Raw genomic sequence first — 23,972 nt, 5'->3', positions numbered from 1 at the left:
GCTCCTTGCACACCAGAGGAAAGTGCCATGGCTAGTGGAAAAGGCCCATGCGAGGCAACCCCAAAGGTACACCCCAAACTGCCATATGTATGCATTCACCGTTGCAGCCCCCACCTGCCGGAGGAGGTTGAGAGGGCTCCCCACTCCCCTGGCATTCTGCAAATGATGCAAAATTGAATTATTCAGGAGGGCATTTTTACAAAGGTAATAAGGCTGTATTATAACTGAATGGTTTGGGAAGATGCTTTTATGAAGGCAAAAAGACTGTGGACTGTACTACCACAAATAGAGCCAGCGTGGTGTAGTGATTAAAAGCGGTGGTTTGGAGCAGTGGACACTGATCTGGAGAACCGGGTTTGATTCCCCACTCCTCCATAGGAGCGGCGGATGCTAATCTGGTGAACTTGGTTGGTTTCCCCACTCCTATACATGAAGCCTGCTGGATGACCTTGGGCTAGTCACAGTTCTCTCCGAACTCTCTCAGCCCCACGTACCTCACAGGGTGTCTGTTGTGGGGAGGGGAGAGGAAGGTGATTGTAAGCCGGTTTTATTCTTCCTTAAGTGGTAGAGAAAGTCAGCATATAAAAACCAATTCTTCTTCTACTGTCTGTTGCTGTAAGAATGATCCTACTATGTAACTTCTGCATTTGTTAGTGTGTCATGTTACTGCTTAGTACTTAAGCTGTGTTGAAGCTCAGCTTCAGATTTATCTATGTATAATTTAATCCATTTATACCCCGCCTTTTGCCCCAGCGGAGACCCACAGCGACTCACATCGGTTTCCTCTCCTCCGTTTTATCCTCACAACAACCCAGTGAGGTACGTTAGGCTGAGAGAGTGTGCATCCAGCAAGCTCCATGGCATGAGTGGGGATCTGAAGTAGGTTCTCCCAGATCCTAGGACAATACTCTGAAACACTACCCCACATGGGCTTTCTGCTTGGTTCCATATTTCTGCAGTCCTATTCCCATTGCATTCTTTATTGGGCGCGCCATCCTGTTGATTGTATTGATTTTCACCTGTGCAATGTGCCTTGAGTCTCCGCGAGAAAGGCGGACTATAAATAATGTAAATTTTAAAAGAAAATAAATGTATTTGTGGTCACTGGGGCTTTGCTTGCTTAAACCCTGCCCTGGCCTGCCACCTTGTGGTCATTGTCGAATTCACACTTCGTACTTGCGATAAGACCGTTTTATGAATGGATGGCTTTCGGGGTCATCTAGTCGAGCCCCCTGCATAATGCAGGAAATTCACAACTACCTCCCCCACACCCCCCCCAGTGACTCCTACTGCATGTTTTGTTTATTTATACCCCCATACTTTTTTCCTTAATGGGGACCCAAAGCATCTCACATTGTTTGCCTCTCCTCCACCTTGCCCTCACACCAGCCCTGTGAGGTAGGCTGGGCTAAGAGTGTGTGGCTGGCCCAAGGTCACCCGGCCAGCTTCCACAGCAGAGTGGGGATTTTATTTTTCATTATTTATTTATTCACATTTATAGCCCACCCTCATTCCCGGTCCAACCGGGCTCAGGGCGGGTTACAACCTTTAAAATCAACAAAACCACAAAACATTTAAATCAGTAATTAAAACACACAGTGAAAGTTTGGGCTCCCACACCTTGGCCTGACTCTCCAGCTGCTACCCCACATTGACACTTATTGAGGTGAATCCTTTCGGATGCAGCTTTTTGGTATATGGAAGACATATTGATGTCCCGTTTTTACTTTTTAGGGGAACGTCTCAAAGTTATGTTTTTTTTGGGGGGGACATAGTGGCGTTCCGTGAACATGGCAAAACTAAGAGTGGATAATTGCACTAAGGATTCTAGTCCTCATTATCCAGTTTTCATTCTAGGCATCTTACATGCAGATTGCTTCTTGGTCAGTTATTGCAGTTAAGAAGAAATGATGACACCGCTTGCCCCTTCCCAGAATCAATCGGAGAGGCTGCCGGATCCTCCAAGCAAAGGGGATCGCCCCCAGGAACGATTCCTGAAGTTAGGTCAGAGGAGACCACATGAGCAACATCCAGCCAGGGGGTACGGGCACTGTCGTCCCTTCCAGCTCTAGGATTGTATGATTCCGTGATTCTATGAAAATGAAGGTTGTTGTACAAAATGATTCGCAAAGTGACTTGAATAAATTATTGGGGACTGTGGTCTATACTACTGTGTATAATTTGCTGTAAGTTGAATCCTACTATGTAATTTTGCATCAATTAATGTCATGATAACAATTTGCTTTGCTTCAGTTCTGCTTTTCTATTTCTGGTTGGTTTGACAACCCCAAACCCTATTTCATCCTTTACTGGATGTCCCATCCTATCGATTTTATTGACTCGCACTGTCCATCTTGAGCCCCAGTGAGAAAGGCAGACTATAAATAAGGTAATTAAACAAATAAATAAGAAGCCCCGTGGCACAGAGTGGTAAACTGCAGAACTGCCATCCAAGCTCTGCTCACGACCTGAGTTCGATCCCAACGGAAGTCGGTTTCAGGTAGCCGGCTCAAGGTTGACTCAGCCTTCCATCCTTCTGAGGTCGGTAAAATGAGTACCCAGCTTGCTGGGGGTAAAGGGAAGATGACTGGGGAAGGCAATGGCAAACCATCCTGTAAACACAGTCTGCCTAGTAAACGTCACGATGCGATGTCACCCCATGGGTCAGTAATGACCCGGTGCTGGCACAGGGGACTACCTTTACCTTTTTAAAAAATATCATTGGCTGGAGCTGGATTCTTCTGAAGGGTGTAACTGTGCTCGTCTATAGAAGGACAGTCTTAGAAATATGTGTTCATACATTGCAATCTTTTCATTCCACAGAATATGTAAAACAGAATTGTTTGGGAGAACATAAGAAGAGCAGTGCTGGAACAGGCAGAAGGTCCATCAAGTCCAGCATTTCACACAGGATCCGACCAGCTGCCTCTAGGAAGCCCACAAACAAGACAGCTGCAGCAGCATCCTCCCGCCTGTGCTCCTCAGCAACTGATACAAAGAGGTGTACTGCCTCTGGTACTGGGTGTGCGTGTATATGTACATCTCCATCATAGCTAGTAGTTATGGATAGCCCCTTCCTCCATGAATTTGTCCACTCCCCTTTTAAAGCCTTCCAAGTTGGCGGCTATCACATCCTGCAGCAGTGAGTTCCAGGTATTAAACTATGTGCTGTGTGATGAAATACTGCCTTTTGTCTGTCTTGAATCTCCCACCGGCTTCAGTGGATGATCCTGAGTTCTAGTATTGTAAGAGAGGTCCCTTTTTGTAAAGTGAATAAGGTTGTAGTTGCTGGGTTGGATCCATTGGTCTTTTTCATTCTGCATTGCCCAGTCACCCTCCTTACTGACCCTTCTGCTGTCCGACATGGCTCCCCCCCCCCCGACATTTGTGCCCTGAGATCTCCACCATAGTAATTTCTGGTGGCCTAAGGGACTCCTTTTTTCAGGAGCCAGCATGGCATAGTAGTTAAGAGCAGTGGACTCTAATCTGGAAAACCAGGTTTGTTTCCCCACTCCTCCGCATGAGCAGCGGATTCTAAATCTGGTGAACTGGGTTTGATTCCTCACTCCTCCGCATGAGCAGCGGACTCTAATTTGGAGAACTGGGTTCAATTCCCTACTCCTCCACATGAAGCCTGCTGGGTGACCTTGGGCTAGTCACAGTTCTTTCTGAACTCTCTCAGCCTCCCCTACCACACAAAGTGCCTATTGTGGGGAGAGGAAGAGAAGGGGATTGTAAGCTGCTTTGAGGCTCCTTAAAGGTAGAGAAAAGTGGAATATAAAAACCAACTCATCTTCTTCAGCAACTTAAAAGCTGGGGAGACCCAACCATCACTTCGCATGATCTGGACTATACTTCTGTTGATACAGTCCAAGATTGCATTTGCCTTTTTAGCTATTGCATCACACTGCTGACTCATGTTAAGTGTTTGGTCTACTAAGACCCCAAGATCCTTTTTGCACACACGACTGCCTTGTGCAGGAGGTTACAATGGATCAGGGCCGCCTCCAGCTCTCATTTTGCACAGCTGCTCTGAGCAGCCCCAGGAGAAAATATATAAATGGCCAATGGCTCAATGGAATGACATCGCTCCTGGAGAAAACATGGAAAAGCTGTCAGTCCTCCCTAGGAATCACCAGGAACTTTGTGGTCTTGCCCAGCTCTTACTTAAACATAGCTTTGGGGCTCAACGGCATCATGTCAGAGAAAGTCGGCATATAAAAATCTACTCCTCTTCTTCTATCACTGAAAGGAGAATCAAACTGGCTTACAATCACCTTCCCTTCTCCTCCCCACAACAGACACCCTGTGAGGTAGGTGGGACTGAGAGAGCTCTAAGAGAACTGTGACTAGCCCAAGATCACCCAGCTGGCTTCGTGTGCAGGAGTGGAGAAACCAACCCAGTTCACCAGATTAGCCTCCGCCGCTCATGTGGAGGAGGAGTGGGGAATCAAACCCGGTTCTCCAGATCAGAGTCCTCCTCTCCAAACCACCGCTCTTAACCACTACACCATGCTGGCTGTTCTAGGGAAAACAATGCTGTCAGTCCTCTCTGGGAATCACCGGAAACTCTGTGGATTTACCATAGCTTCTGATCATTCCCAGGAGAGGACCGACGGCACTTCCAGGTTTTCGCCGGAAGTGATGTCACAACGTTTTCCCTGCGTCCTCACCCCGGATCCCCAACCCCCATCTCCCCCGGACAATCCCCAAAGGGCAGTTACTCATGTGGGAAACACACAACACGCAGGCTAGTTCATTGTTGCTGTTTTATTTTTTTGAATTTGTACAGCTATATTTTACAGAATGCATTAATGCAGTTTGATGGAGCCCAAACCCTGTCACCCGAGATCGACTGATTGTAACACAAGTGTATAAAATGAGACCAAAATATTTTTTTAAAAAGGGAGAGAAAACAGACAGACGTTCTCCAATGAGAGATTGCAACGACCTCCTCTTAGCAAGATCAGACCGTACCTCAAACCGGGCTCTAATTTAAGTCCATACGTTAAAAAGAAAGGCACTGTGAAAAAATGAAAAATAAAACCCCAAACATTTTACATATATACAGACTGAAAACTAGAACAAAAAAAAAATTACACTTTATATTATTTTAAATTCCTTCTGCAGCTTGGTTGGTTTAATACACACCTTTTTTTTGTAAATTGTAAACCTTCACTTGCAAAAAAATACAAATACACACTCAATGCTCTTAGACAAAATATTTTCTCACCAATACAGATGCAATACTTTAAAATATCTTCTTAAGTGCTCCAATGCAATAAAGACTCTCAAGATCAGCCATCTGCCAGCAGAGGCCCACGTGAGACTTTAACGCATTTTTAATATATATATATATATATATTTATATATATATTTAATATATATCTTTTAAAGGTTTATATTTTATATATATTTTATTTATATATATATATATCTATTCATATATGTACAACTCTGCCATAGATTCCTTCACCTTTGGTTAAAAAGTTAAAGCCCTCTCCGCTTCCAATAGCATATACAATCTCTTTCTCTTTTGTTAAAACGCACAATTTTGCATAAAAAGAAATAAAATTTGTTCCCGTAAAATGATATACATTCCTCATCTTCTGGCTGCGAAGGGTTCAAAAGCCGACACTCCACGGCACAGACTCTGAAAGAAAAGGTCTCTTCCGACCTCTCCCCTGCACACTAAATAGATCAGACTATGTCTTCTAAAGATTCACATAACTGGGAAACAAAATAATTAAAACAAAACCCGTTTATTTTATGTTTCTTTTCCACCTGTCTGCACTCTGGGCTTCTAGAGGCACTCCATTGTGTGACAAAAAAGGGTTCTTTTTTTCTTAAAAGTGTTATAAGTATCCTTTGGACACGACACCCGTCCGTCCCAATCTCCATCTCCACCACGTCTGATTTTGGCCCTCCCAAAAAACGGGGTCCGTCTTCAGCAAGCCTTTGGGAGCTCTGGGGGGACCTCCGCAGTCGAGACCCGGTACTGCACTTTCGTGTTCGTGATGGCCCCGTGCTTCTGGCGAAGGTGGAGGCGGAGTTGACTTTTGTGGCGGAAGTGCAGGTTACACTTTTCACACTTTGGAGGAAGGGCGAGAGAGAGAGGGGGGGGGGTTCAGGTATTCATATATACAGAATTGATCCAAATACTTATACATATATATTTATACCAACACTGGCAACAATTTGAGCTCAAAACAGGTGGGGGGAGAAAGAGGAAAAAGAAGAGGAAGAAGAAGAGGAAAAGGAGGAGGAGGAAGAAGAGGAGGAAAAAGAAGAAGAGTTTTTATATGCCGACTTTCTCTACTACTTAAGGAAGAATCAACCCGGCTTACAATCACCTTCCCTTCCCCTCTCCACAACAGACACCCTGTGAGGTAGGTGGGGCTGAGAGAGTGTGACTAGCCCAAGGTCACCTTCTTGTATAGGAGTGGGGAAACAAATCCAGTTCACCAGATTAGCCTCCGCTGCTCATATGGAGGAGCGGGGAATCAAACCCAGTTCTCCAGATCAGACTCCATCACTCCACACCACCGCTCTTAACCACTACACCATGCTGGACAAAAGCGACAAGGGATCTAGAAAGCAAATCTTGTAAGGACAGGTTGAAAGAACTGGATAGGATTGGCCTGGAGACGATGAGCAGCATAAAGGAATCTCTACACTGGAGAAGAAGTGCCTGTGAGGCAATAGGATCGCCACCTTCCAAACCCTAAAGGGATGCCATGTTGAGGATAAGGTGGATAGGTTTTCGATTGTGCTGGAGGACAGGACCCAGATTAATGGATGTAAACTATAGCAAAAGAGGTTTTGCCACAAGGGGACTGTTCCATCTCACCATGGAAGCTTGCTGGGTGACCTTGGGCTAATCCCACACTCTCAGCCCTCACCATGGCTAGTACTTGGATGGGAGACGCCCAAGTAATACCAGTGGAAAAGAGCAAGAGTCTAGTAGCACCTTAAAGACTAACAAAATTTCTGGCAGGGTAGGAGCTTTCTCTGAAGAAGTGAGCTGTGACTCACAAAAGCTTTCTTGCTCTTTTCTACTGCTACAGACTAACATGTCGGCTACCCATCGTGATCTATCGCCAAGGAACACCAGGGTCGTGATACGAAGGCAGGAAATGGCAAACCACCTCCAAACAAGCTCTGTGGGGTCACCATAAGTCAGCTGTGACTTGTTAGCAAACCCCCCACCTCCCCCAAAAAAAACCAATAGGACTATAGGGCGATGAAATGTCTCAGGAAAGTGCTTTAATAAAGCAAACAGAACTGCAGCCTATACTACTTATCCGTTTGCTGTCAGCATCATCCTGAAGTTCCTGCGTTAGTTTCTACTGACTTAAACGCCATTTTTTCCTGATCGCATCTGCATTCTGATTCACATCTAATATTCTATGCTTGTATCAGAACGTCTGCCATCCTAGTACATCGCTCATTAGACATCCCATCCTGTCGATCGCATCCGCTTAAACTGCACAATCTGCCTGGTGTCTCAACGAGAAAGGGAGACTCCAGGCACAGCAAAACACACATGAAAAATAAGCCAAAGAGTAAAGGCTCGCTTACATGGTACGGCTTCTCTCCGGTATGGATCCGAAGGTGGCTCTTGAGCGTCTGGAGGTGCCTGAAGCGTGTGCCGCAGATCTCGCATGGATAGGGCTTCTCACCGGTGTGGATCAGCACATGAGCGCGGAGGTGTGCTACCTAGCAGAGAAATGGGGCTGTCAGACACAGAGTCGCACAAAAGGAAGTCGGGACCTTTCTAACTGAGCGGACAGACCCCCCCCATCTAAGTCTGAATAAGAGATTCCCTGCCTCTGAAATCAAACGTCTCAGACAGCTGTCAAGATGTGTTCGTACCAATGTATTTCAGAACACTTCATCTGCTTTCCAGCAAAGACTCAGAAGCTGTGAATTGCAGTGGTCACTGAGAATATGATTGTCCTTCAGGGGAGGGGCTGTGGCTCAGCAGTAGAGCATCTGCTTGGCATGCAGAAGGTCCCAGGAAGAAGGTGATGTGAAGGACCTCAGCCTGGGATCTGGAGAACTGCTGCCAGTCTGAGAAGACAATACTGACCTTGGTAGTCCAAAGGTCTGATTCAGTATGAGGCAGCTTCATGCATGCAAATGCATGAGCTCTCGTTTCAGCAAGACTCAAGAAGATCCCTGCTGGTTGAGACCACAAACCCTGCCCCCAATTTCTCACAGTGGCCAGACAGATGCTTCTGGGGAAACCCTCTAAGCTGGGCGATGGAGCTCCTTTTCTGCTGGCCCTGCCACCATAACTGGCACTATTCATTGCCATATTGCCTCCCAAGACAGAAGGTGGTGAGCCTCGCCCTCACTGGCAGTCTTTAAGCAGAGGCTGGGCAAACAGTTGTCAGGGATGCTGATCCTGCAATGAGCAGGGGGTTGGATTAGGTGGCCTCTATGGCCCCTTCCAACTCTATGGTTCTATCTAATCTCCCTTTCAAGCCACCTGAGCTGGAGGCCATCACTACATCTAATGGCAAGGAGTCCTTTAAATGCCAGGACATGGTGTGGTACAGAAATTATTTTTTCACAGCTGTCCTGAACTGTAGGGTTGGCTTCTTATAAAAGAAGGAGAAGAGTTGGTTTTTATATGCCGAATTTCTCTGTGTCAGGCACTGGACTGGGAGTCATGCCCTGAGCGCAGGTGGCTCTCCAAGGACTCTGGCTTGTGTAGCTTCGGCTATTGCTTTGTCTGCAGAGATTGCTGAAAGTGTGATAACTGTAACTGTACACCTTCCTGGGAACCAGGGAATCGTCCTGGCAATCAACGTACTGCTTGATTTCTGTTATTATGTGCTGCCCTGTCCCTTTCCCCCATTTATTATGTGCTGCCCTGTCCCTTTCCCCCATTGAAGTCCATGAATAGCTTAACGTTAGTTTCTGCTCCTCGCTGTATCCGTTCCTTAATAAATTTGCTTCTTAGGATACCTGCCTGGACGTCTGGTTTTTGGGAATAGCTAGGAGAACTCAGAGCTGACACTCTGCCTTTTAAGGAGAATCAAACTGGCTAACAATCGCCTTCCCCTCCCCACAACAGACACCTCATGAGGTAGGTTGAAGCTGAGAGAATTCGGAGAGAGCTGTGACTAGCCCAAGATCACCCAGTTGGCTTCATGTGGTGGAGTGGGGAATCAAACCCGGTTCTTCAGATCAGAGTCCACCACTCCCAACCACTACACCACGCTGGCTCTTATAATAATATGGCTGGCCCTCTAAAGCAGAAGCTATTTCACATGTCCTTGATTAATAATGCAGATTTTCAATAGCAGAAACATTCAAGGAGTCATGAAAACAATTCTGCTTCAGTGGGCCACCCTTCCCCACGGAAGACATCACTGCGTGGTGAGACAGGTCTCTCTTCCAGCACAGTTTATTCCTCCTGGCCCCAGCTGTCCAAGGTATCCAGCGGAGGCAGGTCTTCCCCAGTTCCGAAACTTGAGGCCTTTTTAACTGAAGACAGCAGGATCTGAACCTTAGACATGCAGAGCTGGTGTTCTATCACCCAGGTTCAGAGGACTGGTCTGGAAAGGTGGGTGTTCATCAAGAGACCTTCCCCCTCTCCAGGGTACAAAATCTGTGCACACACACCTGGACGAATCTTGCCCCACAGGTCTCGCATTTGTACGGCTTCTCTCCAGAGTGGATCCGCGTGTGAGTCTTCAGGTTGGCAGGCCGGTTGAACTGAGCCCCGCAAATCCCGCAGCGATAGGGCTTCTCACCTGCCACGACAAACAAAACAGAGCCCGCTGAGCGCCGGAGCTATGAAGGAGATCTCCAGAAAAAGCCCATGCACAAAGCTCAAAGCCGATTTGGCTTTTTAGCCGCCAGTTACGGACTGATACAAAACTATCACCGTTGCCCTTATAAGACAAACGTCCCGATTTCAACTCTGCCTACTGCTCAACAAGGATTCAGGAACAGAAAGTTTTAGGAGGAATTTGTGGGTCATACATAACCCACCATTTGCTTTTTAAAAAATCATACCAAGGTTCTAGCCCTGAAGCATTCAGACCTCCTGTAAGCGTAGAAGGACAATCATCATGCAGAAGGACAATCATCATGCTTATTTGTCACCATCCGTCTCCCATCTTTCTGTGCACCTCCACCACCCCCAGTTCTTCTACTCTTATAAACCCAGCAATCTCCCTCTTTCCCAACTTAGGGAAAAAACTATTTTTTTTGTCTATGCACAGACAAGTCCAGTTTAAAGAAAAACTGCAAGAGTTCCATAAAATCTGGCTCATTTATTTAAAATAAAGTTTTCTGGCAGTTCTCCAAAGGTATTTGCTTCTCTTAATACAGTGCTCTGGACCTCTGGAAAAAAAATGACCACTGGGCTAATGGCTGAGAAAAACCACCTTTCTATTGCCACAGTAGGTGCTGCACACTTCTTAAATTACTATCTAACAGTACAGGACTGTTACAATGCTCTGCTCAGAGCTCAAAGGCTTTTGCGCGCATCCCCTCTGTAACCCTGGTGTTGGTAGAAAGTTCCATCATGTCACAACCAACTATGGCAAGGATTTCAAAGACAAATGACAAATGGTTTGCCATTGCCTGCCTCTCCGTAGTGACCCTCGATGTCCTGGGTGGTCTCCCATCCAAGTCCTAACCAGGGCCGACCCTGCTTAGCTTCTGAGATCTGACAAGACGAGGCTAGCCTGGGCCTATAACCCTTGTGTGTGTGTTAAGTGCCATCAAGTCACGTCCGACTCATGGCAACCCTATGAATCAACGTCCTCCGAAATGTCCTATCATTTATAACCCTTGCAACTACTGTAAACCAGTAGGATTGTTCTGTATAATGCAGTGTTTCACCACAGGCCTCCCAGAGAGTTGGTGACTGAGATGAAGGTTTTTGGATGAGGGAGGGACTTCCTGACATACTTGGTCATTTGACCCGACCATACTAGAAACTTGAGACCTTGCAGTTGCCATAGATCACAGAGTGCTTTACAAAAAGAAAGGGGGGGAAGCTTTAAAGGCAGGGACATGATTCACCTTCCCCTCCACGAGCAGATGCAGGGCAATTCTCAGCCCCTCAGGGAGGGCATCTCAATACACTTTGTGAACTCTCTCAGGATGGCCAGTGAAGGCTGGCTGAACCATCCACATCTGCTCTCATCTGAATACCCAAAGCCCTTGAATCATCTGAACAGGGTAAGGTGGGCATGTGAACACGTGCTTCTTGGTCCTTCTGAAACCCCCCCACCCCAAGCAGAACAAGTAGAGGCAAGGAAGTTTGAGGTGGGGGCAGAGAAGGGGATCAGCAAAGTAATTTGTCGCATTTTGGCAGCATGTGGATCTTCTGAGCGCTCTCTGCCTCACTGTCCCCAATATACAGATGGGAAAACAGAGGCCCGTAAGATCTGAACCCGGGACGGGACCTCCGTTGCGCTGCTTCCTGGCCCGTGGCCCATCCCGACAGGCCAGTCTGAAGTGCCTTCCCCAGGGGGCCGTACCTGTGTGGACGGTTTTATGGCTGGCTAGGTTCCCCTTGTAGCGGAAGGAGGCCTGGCAGCGGTCACACTTGTAGGGCTTGTCGCTGTGCATTTGGAGGGAGTGTCTCTTGAGAGAAGCCTCTTCGGAAAACCGGCAGTGACACTCGTTGCAGAAAAAGGTTCCGTTTTCTGCCAAGAGACAGAGAGGGGGAAGAGGGAACGGGGCGTGAGATGAGCCAGCCCAGAAACACACGGAAACGTCGCCTGCGCCGCTGCTCCGGCCGGGAAGAGGGTCCCGAGTTGGGGTTCCAGGCGAACCCCCTAAACTAACACCCAACAGGACTAAAGAGGTAGCCCCGGGGCAAGTGGCAAACTGCACAGCTGCGGTGGCTAGTCACAGAAGCACCGCCGGCCCAGCAAGAATGGTTTGTAGAGCACCCTGTGATCGACCTTTCTGGTAGGGCAGATATTCGGGCCGCCCGAGCAAGGCCCTGAACAAGACCCTCCCAGCCGGGAAGCAGAATCACAATTTGGATTCTTGGCACTCCAACGAGAAAGTGTCAGTCCCATTCTTAAATTTCAAGGGGGGTGGTGGTTTCAATGTCTGCAGTTCTGGAATTTGCACATTCAAACTTGAAATTTCACATTCCTGGGAACAACAACAGGTAGGCAACCCGAGACAAAGACATGCTGGATTTCTACATGTGGGGGAGAAGACTGCAGAGACTGGAACCCAGGGATAAAACAGAAGGTTTGGAAGCTTGACATTTTTAAGTGAGTTTAAGACTTTGGACAAGGAAGAGCCACAGTTACTGATTATTATTGGTTATTGAGAGCCAGTGTAGTGTAATGGTTAGGAGTGGCAGACTCTAAACTGGAGATCCAGGTTCGATTCCCCACTCCTCCACACGAGCGGCAGACTCTAATCTGGTGAACCGGGTTGGTTTCCCTACACATGAAGCCAGCTGTGTGACCTTGGGCTAGTCACAGTTCTCTCCGAACTCTCTCAGCCCCCCCCCACCTCACAAGGTGTCTGTTGTGGGGAGAGGAAGGGAAGGAGATTGTAAGCTAGTTTGATTCTCCTTAAAAGGTAAAGAAAGTCGGCAAATAAAAACCAACTATTATCATCATCATCATCATCATCATCATCATCATTTATAGCCTGCCTTTCTCACTGAGATTCAAGGCAAATTACACTGAGTGAGTCAATGCAATCAACTCTTCTGGGCATGGAGTAGGGGTCACTGGGGGTGTGGGGGGAGGTAGTTCGAAATTCCCTGCAATGTGCAGGGGGTTGGACTAGATGACCCTGGTGGACCCTTCCAACTCTATGATTCCATGACAGGATGGGACATCCAATGAACAGGGCTATAGGTTTGGGATGGCAGAAATCAGAAACAGAGCTGACACAAAGTGTATGCATTAACACGGTCTCCATGTAAAATGGAGACGGTCAAAAGAAATGGACGTCACTGTACATTCTGTCTGAAACAGAGCCTGGCTGGTTGGTACCTCTATTTGGAAAGGAAGGACGGCAACAGAGGGAGAGGAATGAAGACGCTGGCCAGGGTGGAATGACGGAGGGGGTCACCCAAGACTCACCACAACTCGAATCTGAGTATTCGGACTGCGTTTCCCCCATCTCTTCTCCAAAGTTCGAGCCGGGGGTATGAAGGCACATCTCTGAATGCTGGGGAGACTGCGAGCCGCAGGAACTGCATTTGGACGAGTGGAGGTATAAGGGCGACTGCCCCTCCATGCTCTGCGGGGAGCCGTCTAACGACCTGTGCAACAGAGAGACAGCGTTGGACAATCGGGACACGAAGAGTCAGGAAGCAGGTTGCAATTTTACTAACAGGACTGAGGAGGGAGGGTTGGGAAATTCCTGGCGATCTGGGGGGGATGAGCCTGAGGAGGAGGGCAGGGTTTGGGGAGGCGAGGGACTTCAGTGGGGTATAATGCCATAGAGCCCCACCTTCCGAAGTGGCCAATTTCTCCAGGTGAACTGTTCTGTCGCCTAGAGAACAACTGTAATACTGGGAGACCTCCAGCCACCACCTGGAAGTTGGTAACCCTAAGGGAGGGGTAGGCGGCCACGCTTGCCTTGAGCTTAAAAAAACCTATAGAACCCCCTGCCCACTATATACAGAATAATTTTGTTGAGCAGAGATGCTATTTGGATACAAGTGGATTCGAGGCACCTTAGAGGCCAGTAAGGTTTTGGGGGTATAAGCTTTCGAAAGTCAAAGCTCCCTCTGTCAGCTTTGTATCTCGAAAGCTTATGCCCCCCAAACCTTACTGGCCTTGAAGGTGCTCCTGGCCTCAAATCTAGCTGTTTGACTGCAGACCAACACGGCTGCCCCATGAAACTATTCTGACACGTGGTTTTTCTCCGGCAGAGAACGGTTCCAACTACTAAGGGGAGCAGAATAAAGGGGAATGCTTTACACCGAAATCACAGATCCATGGGGATGTTTTAGGAAAGGCATATAAGCCAGTCACGAAATGCTGGATTCCCAGAGATCTGCAAGTTGAGCCAATTCACGTGAGGGATTTTTGTGGGTTCCTCCTTCCCACTGTATGTGTGTGTGTTAAGTGCCGTCAAGTCGCTTCCGACTCATGGCGACCCTATGAATGAAAGTCCTCCAAGATGTCCTATCTTTGACAGCCTTGCTCAGATCTTGCAAATTGAAGGCTGTGGCTTCCTTTATTGACTCAATCCATCTCTTGTTGGGTCTTCCTCTTTTCCGTCCCACTGTAGCTCCCTCAAAACCGCCCCTGAGAATCAGGGACACTTGGGAATAGTATGGGATATGAGGTGTAGGTTTCCCATTTGCCTGCTTATTCCCAATTGCAGCCATTGCTTGCGTATGCTCAGCTGGTCGGTAGGTGGAAACTGGGGCTGGGGGATTACAATCCTCCTGGGGAGAAACGTTAAAAAGAAAAATAAGGGATGGGGTGCTTACTGGAAATTCTGGCCATAGAGTTCCCGATGATTCCTAGAGCTACCCAGAAGTGGCAAGGGTAGCTCAAGCAACCACCAGAAACTTCTTGGTAATCTTAAGAGTTGGTGATAATTGCTAGAGCAACCCGTGGCACTTCTGGGTAGCTCTAGGAATGGCCGGGAACATTATGGTCAGAACTTCCACTGAGTGCCTATGACCTTGTTTTTCGTTTTAATTGGGATGCTACACACACACACACACACACCACACACACACACATCCCTCCCTCCAGCTGCCAGGCACTGCCTGGGAACTCTAACTTGGTGTGGCGTGTGTAAAGGGGGCTGCAAAACAAGTCAGGAAATGGACAGAAATTGCCCACCCCCTCCTTTCACAAGCTCCACCCCCAGCCCACACCAGAAGAAGGGTTCTGCAGATTTCCACCTCTGGCTGCAGCTCCCGATGCTGCAATCTGCATGGTTCTTGAGGACGTCCCCACACTCAGAAGCATCTTTGGGGAACGAGGGGGTCATGTATTGGGTGGGAGGAGGCAGCAAAAATCCCACCCACAATCTTGCTCCATTTGCAGGATTTAGCGACTGGTACTGCCTCTGATGCTCAGCTCTTGAAAATCATTCGGGTTCTTTTTAACAGCTGGGGTCAGGAAGCAGTTTCCCTCCTGGCTAGATTGGCCAGGGATCCTGAAGGTTCCCCCCCTCCCCAATCTTCAGGGCATGGAGTAGGGGGTCCCTGGGGGTATGGGGGGGTAGTTGTGAATTTCCTGCATTGTGCAAGGGGTTGGACTAGATGACCCTGGTGGTCCCTTCCAACTCTGTGATTCTGTGAACCACCCAGAATGACTCTATATTTGAATATGGCGGCTCTACATCGACCTTCCAGCAACAAACTATGATTTGGACCACAACATTGCAAGACAAACTGGAAACCAATATTACAAACTGGGCTCACACTGCAGAACAATAAAGGACTCAGCTTCAGCTATAGTTCTCTTTTTCAAACCAAAATAGCCCGATTACCGACCAACAAACAAAAAAGCCTTCAGAATTGTAAGTCTACATTTTGGAATCTGAACAGGGCACCATAATTCAGGTTTTAGGCGCCAAGAGGAAGGGCTTGTGCAGTGGAATATTTGAGCAGCCTCCTCTCACGCAAAGGATCTGAGCGCCACTACTCGATCTCAGCCATCCTTCCAAAATTTGGATTTAGAATTCAGGCACCAAGACTAGATATTCTACTTCCAAATGCCAACCTGGATTTAAAACTTGCATCTCTATTCTGCAGCAAGACTACTTGTCAGATCTTGGAAGCTAAGCAGGGTCGGCCCTGGTTGCTACTTGGATGGGCGACCACCCAGGAAGCCCAGGGTCTCTATGCAGAGGCCGGCAATGGCAAACAACCTCTGCTCATCTCTTAAGGCCGTAAGAAGACATAAGAAAAGCCCTGCTGGATCAGAACAATGCCCATCAAGTCCAGCAGTCTGTTCACACTGTGGACAACCAGGTCCTGAACACCCTAGGAGGTCACCAGAAGTCAGCTGCAACTTGACGGCACTTTTCACCATCAGTCAGTCCTGACCTGGATGGCTCAGCTAGCTCGACCTCATCAGATCTCAAAAGCTAAGCAGGGTTGGCCCTGGTTTGTACTTGGAAGAGAGACCACAAGGATATCCAGGGTCACCATGCAGAGGCAGCCAATGGCCAACCACCTCTGTTCATCTGTTGCCTTGAAAGCCCTTTGCAGGGTCACCATAAGTCGGCTGCAACTTGACCGCACTTTATGCGCATGCACAGTAACCCTACTCAGAATATTGCCTTGATATCGGCACATGTAGGAACCAGTGCCTGACATGTAGGAACCAGTGCCCACATTCCTGACCGCCCAGATTCCCCTCACTGGCAGTCTTTAAGCAGAGGCTGGACAAGCACTTGTCAGGGATGCTCCAGGCTGATCCTGCATTGAGCAGGGGGTTGGACCAGATGGCCTGTATGGCCCCTTCCAACTCTGATTCTATGACCTTTTGTGGAAGCAAGAAACACAACAAAGGGCACGGTGAAACAGGAGCTTCTCAAAGGACACAGCCAAGAAGTGAAATTGAGTCTGGGATCCCGAGGGAGTGGGGTCTGTCCTGGGGGGAGAACTGGAGTTTAAGTTTGCCAGCCTCCAGGTGGGGCCTGGAGATCTCCTGGAATTACAACTGATCTCCAGGTGACAGAGATCAGTTCCCCTGGAGGAAACGGTTGTTTTGGAGGGGGGACTCCATGCCATTACAATCCTCCCCAGGCTCCACCCTGAAATCTCGACATGAGGCGCACCGCATCAATCAAGGAAGCCACGGCCCTCCATTTGCAAGGCCTGATTAAGGCTGTCAACGATAGGATGCTTTGGAAGAAGTAATTCACAGGGTCGCAGTAAGTCGGAAGCAAGTTGACGGCACTTAACACACACGCACACACACACCCTGGTCCTCGTTTGGCATTCTATCCCCTCCACTCACCTGTTCACGATGCTGTTCAGCCTGCTTGCTTGGGGAATCGTCGAGTCTTCTCCGTTAATGCTCATTTTGGTGGGAGACTGCACGTCTAAGTTCTCCGGCTCCATGGACTGTTGGCAAGCCAGGGAGGGCGCGTAAGAGTGCGGCGAAAGGTTCCCCGCCTCGTTCTGGTCGGGGCCGTCCTGCTTGGCGTTCTGGTTGAGAGAGTTGAGAACAATGAACTTGTACTTCTTCCAGTTGCAGGCCTTGGGGTCGGAGGGGCTCTTGGCCGATGAGGAGCCGGCGCCCTGGCCGATGCGGGCATTCTTGCTGCTGCTGGACTCGGTCGGCGAGTTGGGCTGGCAGTCCGACTTCTGGGGGCTCTGAGGGCTGGTGAGCACCTTGCGGTTCATCAGGGCATTGGTCGGCTCGAAGTGCTGGCCCATTTCTTCTTCCGCGGAGGACTTGTCTTCTTCCTTGCTCACCTTGTCGCAAACGAAGTAGGGGTTGTTCCGCGCCAGCGGGGTCGCCGGCTTGGGACCCGGACTGTAGCGCGGGTCACCCTTGACGTCTTCAGCGGCGGCTTCTTTCGGCGAGTAGACGGCAGCACGGCACGTGTTGGGGGAGACATCGGTGACGGCTCGGGTGTAATCAGGAGCACCCGCCCGGGAAGTGTTGCAAGGCAGCGCCCGTTCCCGTGGGAAAAGGTTGGCCCGGGAAGCGTCCAACAAGGGCATTCTTGACTCTCGCAGTTCTTCATCGGAGAAAAGGTAGCCATTGACAGTCATGGGGCTGTATCCAGTGTAGGAGAGGGGGGAGCCGGACAGGCTGCTGTACAAGTTAGTGGCAAAGGCACGCCCGTCGCAAATCGGCCCATTCCGAAGGGGCATGCCGTTCTCCGACATGTCCCTGGTCCTGTATGCCATCATCTCGGGATGACTCAGCATCCGATTGGCCAAGAATTCATCCCGGGGAGTCTTCACAGCAGACATCATCTCTGCCTCGCTGAACAGAGAGAGAGAGTGACAGACAGACAGAGAGAAGCTGCGTTAATTCATAAGATGGTAACCCCACCATTGATCAAAACCTGTTTCTTTCTTCCTGCTCTGAGAAGCAGCCAGCAGAAAATGGCTCTGGGTCGATATGGCAGAAAGCTAAAGTGGAAACGGGTTGGACTCTGCTCAACTGGAGAAAAGATAACAAGCCATCTTCCCCGGAGTTACAGGAATAACCCTAAAAAGTTTTCTCAAGTAATTGGAAGTCCCTGCCCCTCAAGTTGGGGAAGATCAAAAGGCTAAATCTATGGGATTTACTCAGGGGAGGGGGAACACTATTATGAACATGGTACAACCATCTTGCAATTTGTCTGCATTTTGTGCCACTCTAAGGGGCCATGTCTAAAAAAAAAACCACAGCAGAAAAATAAAAGGCACCTACAAAACCAGAGCAGATGTTAAAATTAATTAGACTCCAAAATGGATCCTCGTTCAGAAAGAACCCCACAGAGATAGCTGTAGTAGAAAAGGGCCAGAGTCCAGTAGCACCTTAAAGACTAACAAAAATATTTTCTGGTAGGGTATGAGCTTTTGTGAGCCACAGCTCATTTCTTCAGATACAGCTAGAATGTGAATCCACCTGTCTTTAAGTAGAGGAGAGTGAATTCAGACAAGCATTCGTATGTAAATGTTGACAGTATGTAAATGTGAATAGCAGGCGTGATGGGATTAGGTGTGGTATGCAGAAGAGTCTGTGATGTCCAGGGGAGAAATGGGTGTGGAGAAATCAGCATTGGTAATGAGCCATGAATGCAAGGTCATTATTCAAACTAAAGTCAATGCATTTACCTGAGCTGAATAAAGACCTTGCATTCATGGCTCATTACCAATGCTGATTTCTTCACACCCATCTTTCCCCTGGACATCACAGACTCTTCTGCATACCACACCTAATCCCATCACGCCTGCTATTCACATTTACATACTGTTAACATTTACATACCCTACCAGAAAATATTTTTGTTAGTCTTTAAGGTGCTACTGGACTCTTGCCCTTTTCTACTACTGCAGACAGACTAACACGTCTACCCACTGTGTAAGAGATAGCTGTGTTTGTCATTTTGACTGTGGCAGACAAAGAGACGTGTGGATCAACAGACTTGAGAGCCAGCGTGGTGCAGTGGTTAAGAGCAGTGGTTTGGGGTGGTGGACTCTGATCTGGAGAACTGGGTTTGAGTCCCACTCCTCCACATGAGCGGCGGATGCTATTCTGGTGAACTGGATTGATTTCCCCACTCCTACACATGAAGCCAGCTGGGTGACCTTGGGATAGTCACAGCTCTCTTAGAGCTCTCTCGGCCCCACCTACCTCACAGGGTATCTGTTGTGGGGAGGGGAAGAGAAGGTGATTGTAAGCTGGTTTGATTTTTCCTTAAGTGGTAGAGAAAGTCGGCATATAAAAACCAACTCTTCTTCTTATGGTGGCACCAATTTTCATGAACTAGACCTTAAAGAGCCACAAGAATCTTTGGGGGTTACCGCATTATGTAGTCCCAGTGATGTATTAAGAGTTTGAAAATGTTGTAAAAAACATCGCTTTAAAAGGGTTTTTGGATGCCACGGCTAAAAAATGGTTGGAAGACGTCTTCACAGCTAAAGGGGCCAAACAAAGTGCGAACAGTATTTTTTATAACATTTTCAAACTCTTAATACATCGCTGGGAATACATAATGCGGTAACCCCCTGTCTTGCTTTGGCTACACAGGAGAAGTTCAGCCTGGAGCATGGAAGCCACACAGGATACTCAGACGCTTCAGGATGGGTCTGGGATGTTGAAGAAGAGTTGGCTTTTATACCCCCCTTTTCTCTACCTTTAAGGAGTCTCAAAGCACCTTCCCTTCCCCTCCCCATAACAGGCACCTTGTGAGGTAAGTGGGGCTGAGAGAGTTCAGAGAGAACTGTGACTGGCCCAAGGTCACCCAACTGGCTTCATGTGGAGGAGCGGGGAATCAAACCCGGTTCTCCAGACGAGAGTCCGCAGCTCTTAACCACTATACCTCACTGTCTAGCATGCGGGACACAGAATTTGATAACACTTGGGAGGCCCCCAAGAACATCTTCCTACTTGTCCTTATTTGGTTGAGACTGGTACATAAGGACAACCGTTCAAGAAGTCCTTAGGAAAGAAAAGCTCTGGAGGAAAGCTTGGGTATTTACTCCAGAGGGAGGAGAGAGTGGACAACACTAGAAAGCTGAGGTTATTCCTCGCACTCAGATCTAACCAACATGGCCTGGCTCACCTGGAGCTGAGAAGCCTGCGGCACGTATCCACGACGTGTTCCATCTGCAGGTAGAGGGCGGTGGTCATGACGGCCACGATGTTGCTCTCCCTCAAGTTGAGGCGGGAGGTGTACATGAACTCAAGAAGGATGCCAAATCCTTCGGGGTTGACCTCAGGATCCAAGTTGATGATGTTCAAATTGCACTTCAGCTGGTCTGTGAAGATGCTGTAGAAAAGGCCACTGGGAAGAAAGGAAAGGAGGAAACGCACCAATCATTTCAAAGGCTTACATCCTGTTATGTCTACCGTGAGGGTCTTCAACGCAGCTTACAAACAAGGCTTTAGAGTCATCCAGCAATCACGGCTTCCATCTGTAAATCTCCCATTCCAGGATGACTAACAGATTCGCTTGTGCCACGCCCAATGCCCAAGTTGAAAGGCCAAGCCAGAGGGCTAATACCCTCTGGGATGCCCTACAACTAGGGTTGCCAGCTTTGGGCTGGGAAACACCTGGAGATTTTAGGGGTGGAACCTGAGGAGGATGGGGTTTGTGGAGGGGAAAGACTCCAATGGGGTACAATGCCATAGAGTCCACCCTCCAAAGCAGACATTTTCTCCAGGTGAATTGCTCCCGGGAGATCTTCAGCTACCACCTGGAGGTTGACAACCCTACCTACAACAATGTCCATTGGTGTCACATCTCTCAGTGGTGAAAAGGCAAAGGGAGTAATGACCTACAATTATCAGAGACTTTTCACTAAAGGCTTCTCCAGGCCAGGAAGTACCAGGAGAGGCGATTTTTCCCACAGAGCTTCTGTCTGAATGACCCTGACCAACCTCGTTGACCAAACAAGCTTCAGGACCTCAAAGAGACGATACTGAGCCGTCGGCACTGATAGCACCACAGTGATCTCAACTGAAAACATCTTCTGGATTGTCCAGACAGTTTCCCCTATTTCCCATCCCCATATCACATTAATGCACTTGAACCATACGTATCAAAATTCTTTTATTAAAAAAAAAAAAAGACTACGTATCCTACTCATGGTTGTGGAAAGCACTGTCAAGTTGCAGCCAGCTTATAGGCAACCCCATAGAATTTTCCAGGTGAGAGATGAGAAGAAGTGGTTTGCCATTGCCTCCCTATGTTGCAACCCTAGACTTCCTCGGTGGTCTCCCACCCAAGTCCTAACCAGGGCTGACCCTGCTTAGCTTCTGAGATCTGATGAGATCGGGCTAGCCTGGGCCATCTAGCTCAGGGCCCGCATTCGTTTGCCCATCCCATTTAAATGGATGAGATCGGGCTAGCCTTGCAAGTCACACAGAGGGGGTTTGCCATCACTTGCCTCTGCATAGTGACCCTGGACTTCCTTAGTGGTTTCCCACCAAAGTGCTAACCAGGGCCGGCCCTGCTTAGGTTCTGAGATCTAACAAGATTAGGCTAGCCTGGACAATCCAGGGCAGGGCGGATGAACAGAGATGGTTGGTCATTGCCTGTCTCTGTGTAGCGACCCTGGACTTCCTTGGTGGTCTCCCATCCAAGTACTCACCAGGGTTGACCCTGCTTAGCTTCTCAGACCTGATAAGATTGGCCTGGCCTGGGCCATCCAAGCCAGGGCTGCCCCACTCCTACCAGCCAAAAAAGGCCATATTCCTCGCATACACTCAGCATGCCATTTTGTGTTCCGTCTACTCTGCAGGGATAGCGGCTGCCCCTCACCTGCAGGCCATCAGAACTGTTTTGTGGGCTCGGAACTGCTCCCGGTTGACCACGATCACCACATCCGTCAGGATATCCCTGCTCCTCAGGCGGTTGAGATTGAGGAGGACATCACTCGCATGCCGTGTGAACTGGATGCAACTGTCTGCCGGAGACGCCATCTTGTGTCTGTCCTGGAGGAAGCAGAACGGAGTGAAAACGGAAAGCCATGAGTGGGCAGGAAGACACTACTGGCAGGTGCTAACAGCGGATGGTTTTCTTAGCTCAGAATGGCTTTTGGATCAACAGAGGCACACCATCCAAATCGCAAGATGTCATATTTCTGCTGTACACTGCATTGGTAAGGCCGCACCTGGAGTATTGTGTGCATCTCTGGAGGCCTCGCTTCAAAAAGGATGTGGACAGAATGGAGCAGGTGCAGAGAAGAGCGATGAGGATGATCAGGGGCCTGGAGACCCAACCCTACGAGGAAAGGCTGAGGGAATTGGGAATGTTCAGTCTGGAGGAGGTTGAGGGGGGGACACGATTGCTCTCTTAAGGTATTTGAAGGGCTGTCACTCAGAGGAGGGCAGGGAGCTGTTCCTGTTGGCAGCAGAGGACAGGACTCGCAATAATGGGTTTAAATTGTGGGCGGAAAGGTACCGGCTGGATATTGGAGGGAAAATTTTCTCAGTAAGAGTTGTTCAGCGGTGGAATGGGCTGTCTAGGGAGGTGGTGAGCTCCCCCTTCCTGGCAGTCTTTAAGAAGAGGCTGGACAAGCACTTGTCAGGGATGCTCCAGGCTGATCCTGCATTGAGCAGGGGGCTGGACTAGATTGCTTGTATGACCCCTTCCAACTCTGTGATTCTAATTGGGACTGTGAAACGCCGAGTATTCTGCCAGGTCTTTCAGCCACAGGAAATTTCCAGAAGAACTGCTGCATCAGGAAAAGTCACCGCCATGCCCTAAGCGCGCCACTACTCCGACTCAAGGTGGACCAAGAGCCATGCAGTTGCCTCGTAGCAACATGGCATGGTGCCCATGAACGGAGGCGGTTGTACACTCCAGCCATGTGATTCAGCCCAAGGGCCCCACCCATCTACCCAGCTGTTGTGGAGGAGAAGGACTTGGAGAACAGGTGCAGTGTCCACGGCTATCCACCGCAAGCGGTCCCTAAAAGGCGCCTTCCGTAGTCAAAGGCAATGCCCCAGGAAAAACAGGGGGCGGCATTTCCCAGCATGGTCATACTGGACAGAACACCAGAGGGCAACTCCACAACTGGGAGGCCAGACAGGCAGCTCTCAAGAGCAGCATGCTGCTGGTAGTGGCTCCCTTTCGTGGAACTTCTTTCTGAGGGAACGTTCTGCGCCTTTTACCCTTCAAGTCCATTGGATAAAGGTTGGCAAAAGTCCCTGATGCCCTTTAAGAGCCAGCGTGGTGTAGGGGTTAAGAGTGGTGGTTTGGAGCGGCGGACGCTAATCTGGTGAACCGGGTTCATTTTCCCCACTCCTACACATGAAGCCAGCTGGGTGACCTTGGGCTAGTCACAGCTCTCTTAGAGCTCTCTCAGCCCCACCTACCTCACAGGGTGTCTGTTGTGGGGAAGGGAAGGTGATGGCAAGCCGGTTTGATTCTTCCTTAAGTGATAGAGAAAGTCAGCATATACAAACCAACTCTTCTTAATGATCTTGTTTGATTGGCTGCTTTTAAACAGGCTGCTTCTTAGCCTCCCACAAGGGTCACAACCAATCATGGACCAACCCTACGGTCTAGAATTCATTCTCGAGAACTCACTGTCTGCAGGGGTGGGGGGGCGTGCCCTGTTCTGATTTTTAGTGAGCTGTTGTTCTTTAGCATGCAGCTCCCTCCTCCAGAAATTAAATCTGGGGTTGAGGAGGAGGCGCCTCCAGGTTGTGTATCTGGATACTTCTGATCCAAAACAGTGCCCCAAGTTCCCTGTTCCATTCCTGGTGCTGCTGCAGTCGTCTTGTTAGTGGCTTCCTAGAGGCACCTGGTTGGCCACGGTGTGAACAGACTGGTGGACTTGATGGGCCTGGGTCTGATCCAGCAGG

General features: G+C 48.9%; 1 protein-coding gene across 1 annotated transcript in view; it reads right to left on the bottom strand.

Annotated features, from left to right (window-relative positions):
- Positions 1-5,937: 5,937 nt before the first annotated feature.
- BCL6 (BCL6 transcription repressor) overlaps positions 5,938-23,972 on the bottom strand; it is a 37,303-nt gene continuing 19,268 nt past the window's right edge. Inside the window, exons 3-10 of the mRNA XM_056849568.1 lie at positions 21,922-22,094; positions 20,221-20,442; positions 16,950-17,930; positions 13,092-13,273; positions 11,511-11,678; positions 9,637-9,767; positions 7,582-7,719; positions 5,938-6,091 (exon numbers count right to left, since the gene is read on the bottom strand). Coding sequence (XP_056705546.1) covers positions 5,948-6,091; positions 7,582-7,719; positions 9,637-9,767; positions 11,511-11,678; positions 13,092-13,273; positions 16,950-17,930; positions 20,221-20,442; positions 21,922-22,082 — 2,127 coding nt within the window. The 5' untranslated portion in view covers positions 22,083-22,094 and the 3' untranslated portion in view covers positions 5,938-5,947. The remainder of the gene's footprint in view (positions 6,092-7,581; positions 7,720-9,636; positions 9,768-11,510; positions 11,679-13,091; positions 13,274-16,949; positions 17,931-20,220; positions 20,443-21,921; positions 22,095-23,972) is intronic.

Source organism: Euleptes europaea, chromosome 5 (genome assembly GCF_029931775.1).
Source record: "Euleptes europaea isolate rEulEur1 chromosome 5, rEulEur1.hap1, whole genome shotgun sequence".
Taxonomy (NCBI): Eukaryota; Metazoa; Chordata; class Lepidosauria; order Squamata; family Sphaerodactylidae; genus Euleptes; species Euleptes europaea.
Note: the sequence above shows the minus strand (reverse complement) of the source record. Positions and strands in the feature narration are given on the sequence as shown.